This window comes from Balaenoptera musculus, chromosome 13, assembly GCF_009873245.2.
Source record: "Balaenoptera musculus isolate JJ_BM4_2016_0621 chromosome 13, mBalMus1.pri.v3, whole genome shotgun sequence".
In the NCBI taxonomy this organism is placed as follows: Eukaryota; Metazoa; Chordata; class Mammalia; order Artiodactyla; family Balaenopteridae; genus Balaenoptera; species Balaenoptera musculus.
Genome location: NC_045797.1, coordinates 31,410,014 through 31,422,839, shown reverse-complemented (window position 1 = coordinate 31,422,839; position 12,826 = coordinate 31,410,014). Strand labels below are relative to the sequence as shown.

The 12,826-nt window shown below is 40.9% G+C and overlaps 1 protein-coding gene across 1 annotated transcript in view; it reads left to right on the top strand.

The window, feature by feature from the left end:
* Positions 1-12,826, top strand: part of ANTXR1 (ANTXR cell adhesion molecule 1) — a 241,307-nt gene that overhangs the window by 49,157 nt on the left and 179,324 nt on the right. The window contains exons 4-7 of the mRNA XM_036873557.1: positions 7,978-8,059; positions 8,622-8,655; positions 9,930-10,009; positions 12,553-12,621. Coding sequence (XP_036729452.1) covers positions 7,978-8,059; positions 8,622-8,655; positions 9,930-10,009; positions 12,553-12,621 — 265 coding nt within the window. The remainder of the gene's footprint in view (positions 1-7,977; positions 8,060-8,621; positions 8,656-9,929; positions 10,010-12,552; positions 12,622-12,826) is intronic.

The following is a 12,826-nucleotide window of genomic DNA, read 5'->3' as shown; positions in this document are numbered from 1 at the left end:
CAAGCCCTATAGAGCTGAGCAGAGATCTACAGAAACTTCCATACTTGGAGGTGGATACCTGATCTGGCTAGAGAAATTGGAAATGTAGGCCAGCCATGGACAGAGACTTTTCAGGCATGAGGAAAAGTCAGCTGAGCCTTAGACAACAATGTGTGCCAGAAGGATGGATTACCTGAAAGATCCCCAATGAAAAAAGAAATTTCTTAGCCTAATAATTCTCCCCTCTCACCCACGCCTCTGCATTTTTCCAAGAAAGTAGCAGTGGAGGACTTGTTGAAAAGCAGAGAGAAATCACTTAATCCCACGGATACTTGTGGTACTTGGATTCTGGAGTCCTAAGGTCAAGCGAAATTATCTGAAGCTGTGCCTAACTCCCTCCCACCTCAAATACAGGAAAGATCACAAAGGCGGGGCAGGGCAGAAGGCTGGGACTTCGGCCAATAACACTCTAGGGAATACACTGTAATTAAAGCTGTGCTCCAACCCAAAATCAACCTAACTCAAAAGAGAATCTAAATATTCAGCCTCCCACCCCAGCTTACAAAGATAAAAGGCCTACACTCTGCAATGAGTCAACAAAACAAATCAATATTATACCTAAGTTTCCACTGCTTTTTAAAAAATATACAATGTGTGAAATACAAACTAAAAGATTGTGAGACATGGGAAGAAGTAGGAAAATGTAATCCATAATCAAGAAAAAAACACAGGAATGGAAGCAAACCACAAATGACTCCATTATTGGAATTAGTAGACAGGGATTTTTAAACAACTATTATAAACATATAAAGAATTTACAGGAAAAGGTGAATATAATGGAGGAAAATATGGGATATCCGGGAAAAAAAAAGAAAACCGAGTGAAAACTGTGGACTGAAAACTTTTTCTGCAGAAAATGGATTAATGAACTTAAAAACACATTAATAGAAATTATTTAAACTGAAAGATAGAAAGGGAAAAGATGGGGGTGGTGATGAACCAGATCCTATTATTTGTGGGGTAATATCAAGTGATCTAATATATGTATAATTAGAATACCAAACATGATGTTCCACACACGGATTCAAGAAGCTGAAAGAACCCCAAACAGGACAAATACCAAAAAAATAATAATAATAACCTAAGTACATCACAGCTGAATTATTGAAAACCAGAATAAAGAAGGAATCTTAAAAGCAGTCCAAGGGGGAGGGAAAAGACATATTACAGAGAAACAACAATGAAAATCACTTACTTTTCACCGGAAAAAAAACACATGCAATCCGGAAGACAAAGGATCAATCTCTTTAAAGAGATAAAAGGGAAGAAAAGTCGATTTAGAATTCTGTATCCAATGAAAATATCCTTAAAATTGAAGGTGAGATTAAGACACTTCTAGAAAGAAAAAAAAGCTAAGAGAATCATCACCAGCAAATCTGCACTACAAAATAAACAAATAAATGCTAAAAGAATTTTTAAGCACAGAAAAAATGATACCAGGTGTAAACTAAAGCTACCTAAAAAGGGAGAGTACCAGAAATGGTAACTATTTTCTTAATTTCATAAAAAGACGATTATTTAAGACAGAAACAATTAACACTGTATTTTGGGGTGAATTACGTATACAGAAGTAGAATATATGACAACGATAGCACAAAGGATGAGAGGGAATTACATGGAAGTATAATATTAAAGGGTTTTTCCATTATATGAGAAGTAGCATAATATTAACTTTTGGTAGCCTATCATAAAATAAGGATAAATATCCATACAGCAACTGCTAAAATGAAATGAAAGGGAGGATATTACTATAGACCCTACAGATATTAAAAGAGAATAAAGGAATATTAAGAACAAAGTAATAGAAATAAATTCAACAATTATAATGGAAATTAATAAATACCTGCGCATGTTACTGTATATAAATTATACCTCACTTTAAAAAAATATAGCAGGGCTTCCCTGGTGGCGCAGCGGTTGAGAATCTGCCTGCTAATGCAGGGGACACGGGTTCGAGCCCTGGTCTGGGAAGATCCCACATGCCGCGGAGCAACTAGGCCTGTGAGCCACAACTACTGAGCCTGTGCGTCTGGAGCTTGTGCTCCACAACAAGAGAGGCCACGACAGTGAGAGGCCCGCGCACCGCGATGAAGAGCGGCCCCCGCTTGCCGCAACTAGAGAAAGCCCTTGCACAGAAACGAAGACCCAACACAGCCAAAAAATAAATATAAATAAATAAAAAAAATTAAAAAAAAAAATATATAGCAAAGAATCTTTGGTTCAACATGCATCCTGATGTCATTAATCATATTGGCCTATTCTTTGGTAAAAATCGCAAAGAGGACATGATTTCTATACGTTATAAACAAATGATCAGAGTTGGTTGTGGGACTTCAAGACTCCAAAGTAACAGCAAAAATGTCTTTAATTAATCTTTGCTATTCTGTTCTGTTTACTTCATGTTTTTTTGTAGTCAACCCTGGAGCCCTGAGACATCTGGAAATATTGTGAGTGTAGCATTAGTGGTTAATAGTGATGTGTGTTGACTGTATAGTTGAGGCTCCGAAGCCAAAAACTCCAGGACATTTGAGAAAAGTCGATTCCACAGAAGCTGTTGTACTAGGAGGCAAGTGGACAATGCAGGGCTGATGCTGGGTTTTGGGGGGTGGTGGAGGTTGTTTTTATAGACTGAAAATGTGGTAGATATTGCCTAACCCCAAGGAGGATTTTGCAGTAGAAGCATCACTGGGATACTTGGGGTAAAAATTTGCTGAAGTGCTTCTTGACATGCTTATGTGCATTTATCCTTTAATGTTTTCATCAGCAAATATTAAAATGTCACAATACAACTGGAATCCCAAAAAGTAATCTTCAAGAAGTTTACAAAAATTCCCAGGGCAAGAGAAAGCCCTACAGACACTGTAACTGATTCTCCCCGCTCCCTACCCATACAAACCAGCGTAGTGCTGGTTGCATGTTGTGTGCGCAATAAATAGTTGTGGAAATGAATGAATGGATGGATGGATGCATCCAAACTGGAGTCATTCATTCAACAACACATCACTCTATGTCCATCATTAAGTGTCACAGGGGTTGCAAAAGGAGCACAAGACATATGGCCTGAAAACCCTTAACTTCTAAGTAGGAACACTGGCAGAAATACGAAACCACCAAGGAAAAGAGGCGACTCTTTAAGAGCAGCCTGTTTTCATAGGACTCCCAGACTCTCTTATTTCCCAGGAAGATAATATTTCATTTGGTAGTAACCAAGTCCTCAGAGAGGAGAGCTTCATATCGCCCCCTTTAAAAGATCTTTCTCCCAATTTTCTTTCATTTCTAAGAGAGCATTAAAAAAAATAGACTCTTTATTAATAGTCCTATTGTCCCAGAATTAAAATGGACCCACAATTTCCATGAAACCATCTGTGTTGTTTGCTTAGATGTAGGAACGTAGAGAAGGGGCATGGAGTAGGGAGGTGGGGCCGTAAGTCCTCTGACCTTTTACCAAGGAGGGTGGTATAAGGGTAGTGTGACCACTGCCTGGGACTAGTGAGCTCATCATATCTTGCCAGACACAAAGTATCAAGGATAAGGACAGTTTCCAAAACAGCCTTTGCTTGTTCTGGTACCAAAAAATAGAAAGCTCAAGAAAATACTTGTAAAGGAAAGGAAATAGGCTTAGAGAAAACACCCCAGTTCCCAGACTTTTTTTGGCAGGGAAAAAATACAGAGAAGCCAGGGAACCTTTTCCACAGCCCCATTGTGCCTTTTTTTAGTCCTCTTTTTAAAGTTTTAGTCTTAACACAATATTCCAATTTTAGTGTTACCAAAATGTCCTAAACCTCACTAGTCAATGACCTAGTCAAAGATAAGGGACTTCCCTGGTGGTCCAGTGGTTAAGAATCCACCTTCCAATGCAGGGGATGTGGGTTCAATCCCTGGTCGAGGAACTAAGATCCCACATTCCGCAGGGCAACTAAGCCCGTGCGCTCTAGAGCCCACGGGCCACAATGAAGATCCCGCGTGCCGCAACTAAGACCCAAGGCAGGCAAATAAATAAATAAATAGATTTTTTAAATGACCAAAGATAAGACCACATTTACTTTCTTTGTTCACATTTACTTTTGATGCCCAATCTCCACCCCCCTAATTGTCAGAAATTAGCCCCCAACCCCATAATGCCCCTCAGCTGTACCGAAGGGTTTCAGGGTGCCACCTCTGTGTGCTCAGGAATAAACCTCAGTTTTCCTGTCCCAGCCTCACTCTCATATCCCAGCCTCACCCTCATGCCACCTTGTTTGCTGTTATCCTCATGAAACTGCCAACCTGCAGGGCAAAGTTGCCCTCTGCCAGGTGACTGCTAATGCCACCCTCTCCCTCCCTTTGGTGGCCTCAGGTGGGGACTCCGCTGTCATCTTTAACCCTCCTTCTAATGCATAGATGTATGCTCTTTCTCATTACCAAATGATAGAGTTGAAATTAAACTATGGCTTTCAATGGAATTTATTAAAATTGGGGGGAGGGCATGTGTAAAGAGGTACAACACAGAGAATGGTCTATAACCACATGGACCTGGACCTGCCCTACAGTCGATCATTACCAGGTCAGCTCCTGCCTGGCCACCGTCCACATGGCCAATGAAGCTTATTTCCTCCTCCCACCTCTTCAGCAAATATTTGTTGAATGTCTGTAATGTTCCAGGTACTATAGCAGACACAGAAGATATAGTGGAGATCAAAACAGACATGGCCCAGCCCTGATGGAGTTTAAAGTCTAGAACTGAAACAAATGAACAAACTAAACTAAAGTGAACAGATAATCACATAATCAAATGTTATTAGTTATAAAATGTCCTAAGTGCTATAAAGCAACAATTGTGGGGTGCCATGTGAAGTCTAATTGAGGGAGCTAATTTGAATTGGGGAAGTCAAATGAGGCTACTTTGAGCAATTGATATTTGGGTTGGGATTGAAGGCTGGGTAAGAATTAGCCCAGTGAAGAGCTGGGCAAAGACTTTCCCCAGCCCCCAGGCAACAGTGACTGCAGGTGTGAAGGATCTGCTGGAGAAAGGAGCTTAGGAAGACCAGTGGGACTCAGGTGAAGGGAGTGGGAGCAGATCAGTGCAAGATGAGGCTGTCAGGGAGGCAGAGGATCCATCCCATGAAGGCCCTTGAAGGTCATGGTGAGGATTTGAGGTTTTATCCCAAGTGTAATCAATGGCTGGGAAGGGTTTTGAGCAGGGGAGTGAATGCCATGTTTTGATCCATATTTTAAGAACACTCTGGCAGCCATGTGGAGATTGAATGCAGGAGGGGTGAGAAGGCAGTCAAAAGACAGCCAGTGACTTTCCCAATGGTCTAAGTAAGAAACGATGGTCGCCCAGACCATGAGGTTGGCAGAAGAGATGAAGAATTGTCAGTTTCAAGGTATGTTTAGAGCATGACCGATGGAATCTAATGTTAGATTACGTACGGGAGCAGGAGAGAGGAGTGTCAAGGTAGAGGGGGTCAAAGAAGGCTTCTGGTTTCTGATTTGGGCAGCTGGGCACATGGTCTGATATCTGGGCACTGATAAGACAAGCAGACAATAATCAGTACATTTCCCAAAGTCTGAGTTACTTGGCCTTAAATATTCCACCTAAAAAGCATCAGCAGCCTGGGCCAGGGACAGGCTCAGGCTAAACCCTTTTCAGTTTGTCTTTTAAAACCTCCAACCTGGCAATCAAGTCTCACCCATGACCACCCCATTACATCAGTTTTAACAAAAGGTTAATTCTGCATTGGACTTCCTCTTTAAGCAATTACCAGAATAGGCCAGTAATAAATTTTATCCATTCATTCATTCATTTATTCAAGAGAGAAACAGTTTAATATAATGACTGAGAGTAGGGCATCTGGGTTGAAATCCCGCCTCTGCCACTTAGTAGTGGAGGGGCTTTGGGCAACTTCCTTAGCCTCTCTCTCTGTGACTCAACTGAGTCACAGAGTCCTTATCTGTGAAATAAGAGATAATATTAGTATCTACCTCAAAGAGCTATCATAAGGCATAAGTAAATTAATTACATGTATTTTTCAAACAGAGCTTGACACAGTGTAAGTACTCAGGTGGTGTGAAAAATTGCCATTGCTCTCCATTAATTCAAGTTTTACTGAAAACTGCCCACTGTCTTATGCTGCTTGGCAAAGGAGAAAGCCGGGCAGATTTTTTTTTGAATCAGGTAGATTTGACCTCAAGCCTCTGCCCTCCTACTTAACTAACCTCTCTGAACCCAAGTTTTCTTATCTATAATATGAGGGCAATAATACCCACCTTGAGTGGTTATTGTGAGGATGAAATCAGAAATCTTTGTGCAGGGCCTTGTATATAGTGGATGCTCAGTGAACATGAGGTTCTTTCCCTGCTCAAAAGAAGTTTCCCCACTTTATTTTTGTTTAATTTTGTAATAGATCTTTATTGGAGTATAATTGCTTCACAATACTGCATTAGTTTCTGTTGTACAACAAAGTGAACCAGCCATATGCGTACATATATCCCCATATCCCCTCCCTCTTGAGCCTCCCTTCCACCCTCCCTATCCCACCTCTCTAGGTCATCGCAAAGCACCGAGCTGATCTCCCTGTGCTATGCGGCTGCTTCCCACTAGCTAACTGTTTTACATTCGGTAGTGTATATATGTTGATGCTACTCTCACTTCGCCCCAGCTTCCCCCTCCCACCCCACTGTGTCTGGTCTTTGTTGCGGCATGCAGGATCTTCGTTGAGGCATGTGGAATTCTCTCTAGTTGTGTGGCATGCGGGTTTTCTCTCTCTAGTTGTGGCACGTGGGCTCCAGAGTGTATGGGCTCTGTAGTTTGCAGCACGTGGGCTCTCTAGTTGAGGTGCGTGAGCTCAGTAGTTGTGGCGCAAGGGATTAGTTGCCTTGCGGCATGTGGGATCTTAGTTCCCCAACCAGGGATCGAACCTGCGTCCCCTGCATTGGAAGGCGGATTCTTTTACCGCTGGACCACCAGGGAAGTCCCTGGGGTGTTGCACCTTTTATTGACTTTCTATTGCCAGGCAAGTTCACAACTCTGTAGGCCTAGAAGATAACATGTAGAAAATTGGTAGTAGTCCCCACTTAATTTAAATTGTGCATCTCCACCCTCTGCCCCTAAAGAAACCCCAGAGTGAGGAGGGTAATTTCAAACCCTTTATGGGCTTATTCAGGAATGAAGTTCATATTCTTTTTCAGAAACTACACTTTCTTGCCCTTTTCAGCACAGTATGAAGCTATTTAATTGACGGGAACATGAACGTGGACATCTTACATCTCTGAGGGAATGGTCCACAAAGATTCTAATTGGTCCCCAAACCTTCACGTTTCCCACTGCTATCGGACCCTTTCCCAATACCATAACCCACTTCCTCTTCCTGCCCCACTACCACCTTGAGCAATCAAAGTAAGAAAACATGGGCACCAGCCCACAGAAAACACTCTTGGTCGTCCTAGAAAGCATAGATTGCCTGGGTCTTTATTTTCAAAGCTGACTACATGGTTTTCTCTGGCACAACTCTTCTGGTGGCAGCTTGCTCCAGACGCCTGCCCCTCCTGCCTGCGGTCCTTGTGGTGGCCTTGCCCTGGGTTCTTAGTACCCCCCTTTTTCTGGCCCACATGAGCCCTTTGCATCTTGATATAAAGTTGCCTAAGAAGACAAGTCTTAAGACTCGTTTCCAACGTAGAATGAAAACTTTGTCCTGTTCAGGGAATGGAAATTTTTCACCTGCACATGGAGATTCCTGAAGTGTCCTTTCCCTCAATCCTTGAAATCTCACTTATTCTACACTGTGGCCGACCCTAAATGGATAATTTACTAGAAAGACTTTCCTGCTGATAGGGTTTTGGGGGACTGTTTGGGCAATATAGACTATCCACGAAGATAAGAAGACTAAAGCATGTGACTATCAACAGCCAAATAAAAAAATGCTCTAATAAGACTAACAGGGTGTCTTTGGATTTCAGGGAACAGATCCGTCAAGGCCTAGAAGAACTCCAGAAGGTTCTGCCAGGAGGAGACACTTACATGCATGAAGGATTTGAAAGGGTAATTTTAAAAGAGTTTTAAACTCCAAAAAAAGATTGTGATGTGGAAACATCAACACGGGAATGGCTGATGAGACGAGACAGACATATTAAAGGAACTGAGTAACACCCCATGGCAAGAGTGAAAACAATTTTCCCATAAGTGTGTACACGGTAACTCCATCCAAAAGAGCCGAATAAATGAAATTCCTTCTTCCTTCCCTGACACTGATGAAGGGTCTCTTAGCTAATGCTTGGCCGGCACTCATGAATCATGCCACACATAAGTCCCCTCTATTCCCAAGGTAATCTTTTCTATATATTTCTTCAGAGGTTGAGACAGAATTGCAATGACTTCAGTCTTAAGCAAAACAAGTCCCAGTCTATGAGAGGAAAGATATTGATCCAGGGTAATTTCAGATGAACATGATCCATTGATATTTGAGTGAAACCTGGGTGAATTACATAAAGAATCAAGACTGACCCATGACTGTGGATCCAACACCAGAGATCACTGCCCACTATGGCATTTGTCGTAGCAAACAGTGGCTATATGTCTAATGACTCTTTCATATGTTTTTCAGGCCAGTGAGCAGATTTATTATGAAAACAGTCAAGGTAAGACTATATTCCTAATTACCATTATGAATTATTTAACTTTTTTTCTGTGTTTCCTTCTGAAAAAGTACCTCAGTAATTTCATGTTTGAAAAGACACAGGATATTGCCTCTAATCCTTAAACACACACTCTGTCACAGAGGAGGAATGCATAGAAAGATGGCACGAATGAGGTCAAATTCTACTGTCCTGATGATTCCAAAAAAAAAAAAAAAGTTATGTAAAAGTAATTAAGATCTCATTATGGACTACAGTCTGTAATGCTCATGAACAGTTTTGCATGTTGAATTCATTAAGTTAATAAATACTTGGAAGGGTTAGTGAAGTCTTGGATTTTTATGTCAAATTTAATTTTCTTGTCCTTCTCTGAGCTCCAAGCCTCTTCATTGCTGTGACTGGATATGATTTTAGATTAAGATACCGGTTTGGCTTAAACTTCCCTTCATTTAAGTGGAAAAAAAGGAATAAAATGTACTTAATAGCATGCTTAGCACAGAGAAATAATATTTATTATTATTATAATTTTAGTTATTATTACTATTACTACCCTGTCTTTCATGGGTAGCATTTCTTTATCTGAAGCAAATCTCTTAAAAGAGGTTCAGCATTAGAGCGGGGATTTTCCTCCCAGGCCTGTAGAGGTGTCCACATCCTCTTTCACTCTAAACTGCAACAAATAGGTCAGACCCAATATCAACAGCAACACTTGTTATTATAAAGCCACCATCATCGATGTTACTGGAAGTTTCAAAATCACTGAAAGAATTCTAATAGGTTTTGCCAACTGCAAAACCAATACTTTCAGTAATACTTCCAGTCAGCTTATAAATCATGATGACTGCTACTCTTTGCCAAACTCTTCAAGGGATGTTGCATATGTGGTCAAGGACAGCATGTGAGAAGGACCCCCGAAAGGCCCAGGTGGTCGAGTTTGCCCTCGGGCCTTGGCGAGAGTCATGTGGACTGTTGCTAGGAAATAGTCATGTTTGATTCACTGTAGCTACTCCCAGCTATCAGTCCAACGACCATTTCACCAGGTTTGGCCTTTTTTTTTTAAGAAAGACTTGGAAACCCAGAAACAAAACATATTCCCCCTTAGAGTCTGTCCCACATTCTTCGTGCCAGAGCTACTTCTGGTCCCCAAAGAAAAGTTGTTGATTCTCACAGTACTGACCTTGGGTGGTGGAGCTGCGAAGAGACAGACGCCCAGGGCTGAGAGGGGGTTTCCCTTGGTGCAGCGGGATGAACTGAGTGGGTCTGTGTTGTTTGAGCAGGATACAGGACAGCCAGCGTCATCATCGCTCTGACCGATGGGGAACTGCATGAGGACCTCTTCTTCTATTCAGAGAGGGAGGTAAGCGACGGCCCGGCCTATGTCTGACGTGGAAACGGCGCTTCTTCCTTCTGAAATGGGCTGCGGTCTTTCCACTCGGGCAAAATGTTAAGTGTTCTTTGTAAAGTCCCTGGATAAAATAGTGTCCCATACGTGAAAGATAACAACAATAACTCATTTTTAAAGTGAATCTTCGTGTCTCACACCTGGTAGGTATTTTTCCCTTTTCCACAGATTTGCATATTACTCTGTGTTTTAAGGGACGAGATATATCTGCCATGCCTTTCTCGAAAGCAGTGTTGAAATACCATATGTAACTTTTCAACAAATCCATTGGTACTATTTTTCCTTCATTTCTACTAAAACCAGGAGGGAAAAGAATTACTTGAAATATGTGAAAGCCAATTTTGTCAAAATGTAGTAATCACTGAAATTCTTCCTCTAAGAACCAAAGCTGAACATTAATTGGGGAAAAGTAAATTGTAATCTCTCCTTCAGTATTTCTTTTTTCCTTTTCTTTATGCCCTTACAAAGCACTCCTTAAAGCAAGTGAAGGAATCCTCTCTAAATGAAGCTTTCAGTTTATAAAGAGATTCAGAAAAAGAGGTTTATCTAAGAGTTGAAAAGTGATATTTATATTTAGGAAATTCTTTCCTTTCAAATTTCACATTTGAGCTATATGTATATGTGGCCCCAGGAAACCAGTTCACCATAGGAATGTACTGAAGCCTCATTAGTGACAAAGGCTCATTCAGGCCAAGTTAGAAAGAAACACAATAAGGAAAGAGACAGGCAATGATGGAGGGAGATGCCAGCCTCTGGAGGAGGAATCAATCAGAGAATTACACTTATCTCAAGGTCTTGACTACTATTTAATTTAAGTTCAGCTCCGCAAGCAAGAAATTGATATGCATTCATTCATTCATTCATTCAGTGCTAACTGAGAGCTTGGCCTGTATGGGCACTTTGCTAGACACTAGAAACACACTGGTGAGTAAGACACAGTTGCTGCCTTCATGGGCTTTACTGTGTAATACTGTTCAGCTTTTTGAAGCCTCTGTTGGCAAAGGGCATGAGGAAATTAAGTAGATAAACGCATTACTGACCCCCTACCCTAACTTGTACAAAATTTACAAGGGGGAAACCCACAAGTAAATATGACAGAGGCTCCCTGAGCATCCAGGAAATAATATATTTCTATACTCTACAGTTGAAACTGACTGTATAATGGGAATGCAAAATGGCTTATTTGGATGCTAAATAACCGTCAACTAAAGTAAAAACCCTAATAAGGAAATAACTGAATATAAAATAAATGATAGGTGTCAGAGGTTTAAAGTAGAGGTTAGTAGAAAAGAATTTTAGGTATGGCACACACAAACTTGGAAAAATATTTGCAGTGCCAATGCCAATAGGACGAAGGTGTCTGAAAAAGAAAGATAAAGCTCAAGATATATAAAGAAAATGAGCTTTTCCATTTTTGATAATACTATATAAAGCCCAACTAGAGGAGAAAAGCCATAGAAGTCATTGCAGAGAAGGCTGGGGCTAGACTGTACCTAAAAGTTTATTTTATCCTGAAAGCAGCAAGAAATATTTCTAACATGAAGGAAAAAAGATGTACGTTTCTGTCCCTTCTAAAATTCAGTGTTAGTCACAAGTGGGTTTGAGTACTAAGAGAGGGGAAAAAGGGACACGATTCAAATCAATATGCATATATTGAGCACCTACTATATGTTTACTATCAATGATTTATTAAGTTTCTACTGTATATACCAAGGATTTCCAATTTTTATTTTCTCTTCTGAAACAAAGAACCTGGAAGAGCCTGTAATAAATCAGATATTAAAATCAAGCCAAAATCTGGATATTATTCATTAGGTTGCCCTCTCAATACTTACTTGTAGATAAAGTCATGGGTTCACCCACTCAAATATGGACCTTAAATCCCATACCATTGACCCAGTGTCTTCTTTGGGAATAAAAAAGGCCATATTCATGAAGGTGCTGACATTGATGAGTATCTGCATTGTTCTACGCCTCATGTGAGGAGCTCTGCATTTATTTTCTCATTTAATCTCCAAAGTACTTTACAGAGAAAAGCCAAGTGTCAAACCCAGGTATGTTGGATTCCAAAGGTCACATCCTTTCCGATAGAGCATGCTGCCATTACAAAGGAAGAACGTATGTCAATAAAAATCCATCAGAGGAATAGAAAAGATAATCATTTCCCCAGAATATTTAATATGATATGACTTAGCCTACGGTATCCTTTTCCTCCCCTCGTCATTCAAAGCTTCTCATCAAGACTCTACTTCTGTGGATCTTCCTCAACACTTCCCATTAGACTAATCACTCCCCTCACATCCACCATATTGCATTAGAATGTGATGTTCACTGGAGAATTGGCTCTTTGGGGACAGGGATTGCCCTCTCCCTTGTGGTACCTGGCATATAGTAGGTGCTCAATAAATACCTGATCACTGTAGTTAGGCTGGGTGATCCAAAAGGAGTACATTTGCCACTGCTTCTCTCTCTAAATGTCTTTTCTTTCATTGGCCCAGGCTAACAGATCCCGAGATCTTGGTGCAATCGTTTACTGTGTGGGTGTGAAGGATTTCAATGAAACACAGGTATGAGCATGGATTTCCTCAGGTTTGGGAGCCTACTCAGCTTGTGAATGATAGAAAACATGCAGTCGCTGCAGAGGGTGCATCAGCAGCATAAGTACCCATTAGATGGATGATTTTTCCAGAAATGCTAAGCAGGGAGGGAATTATTGGATGGGTGAGGGATGTGAACCTATTTGCTAATGTGCTTGAGGGTCTTCAATGCAGA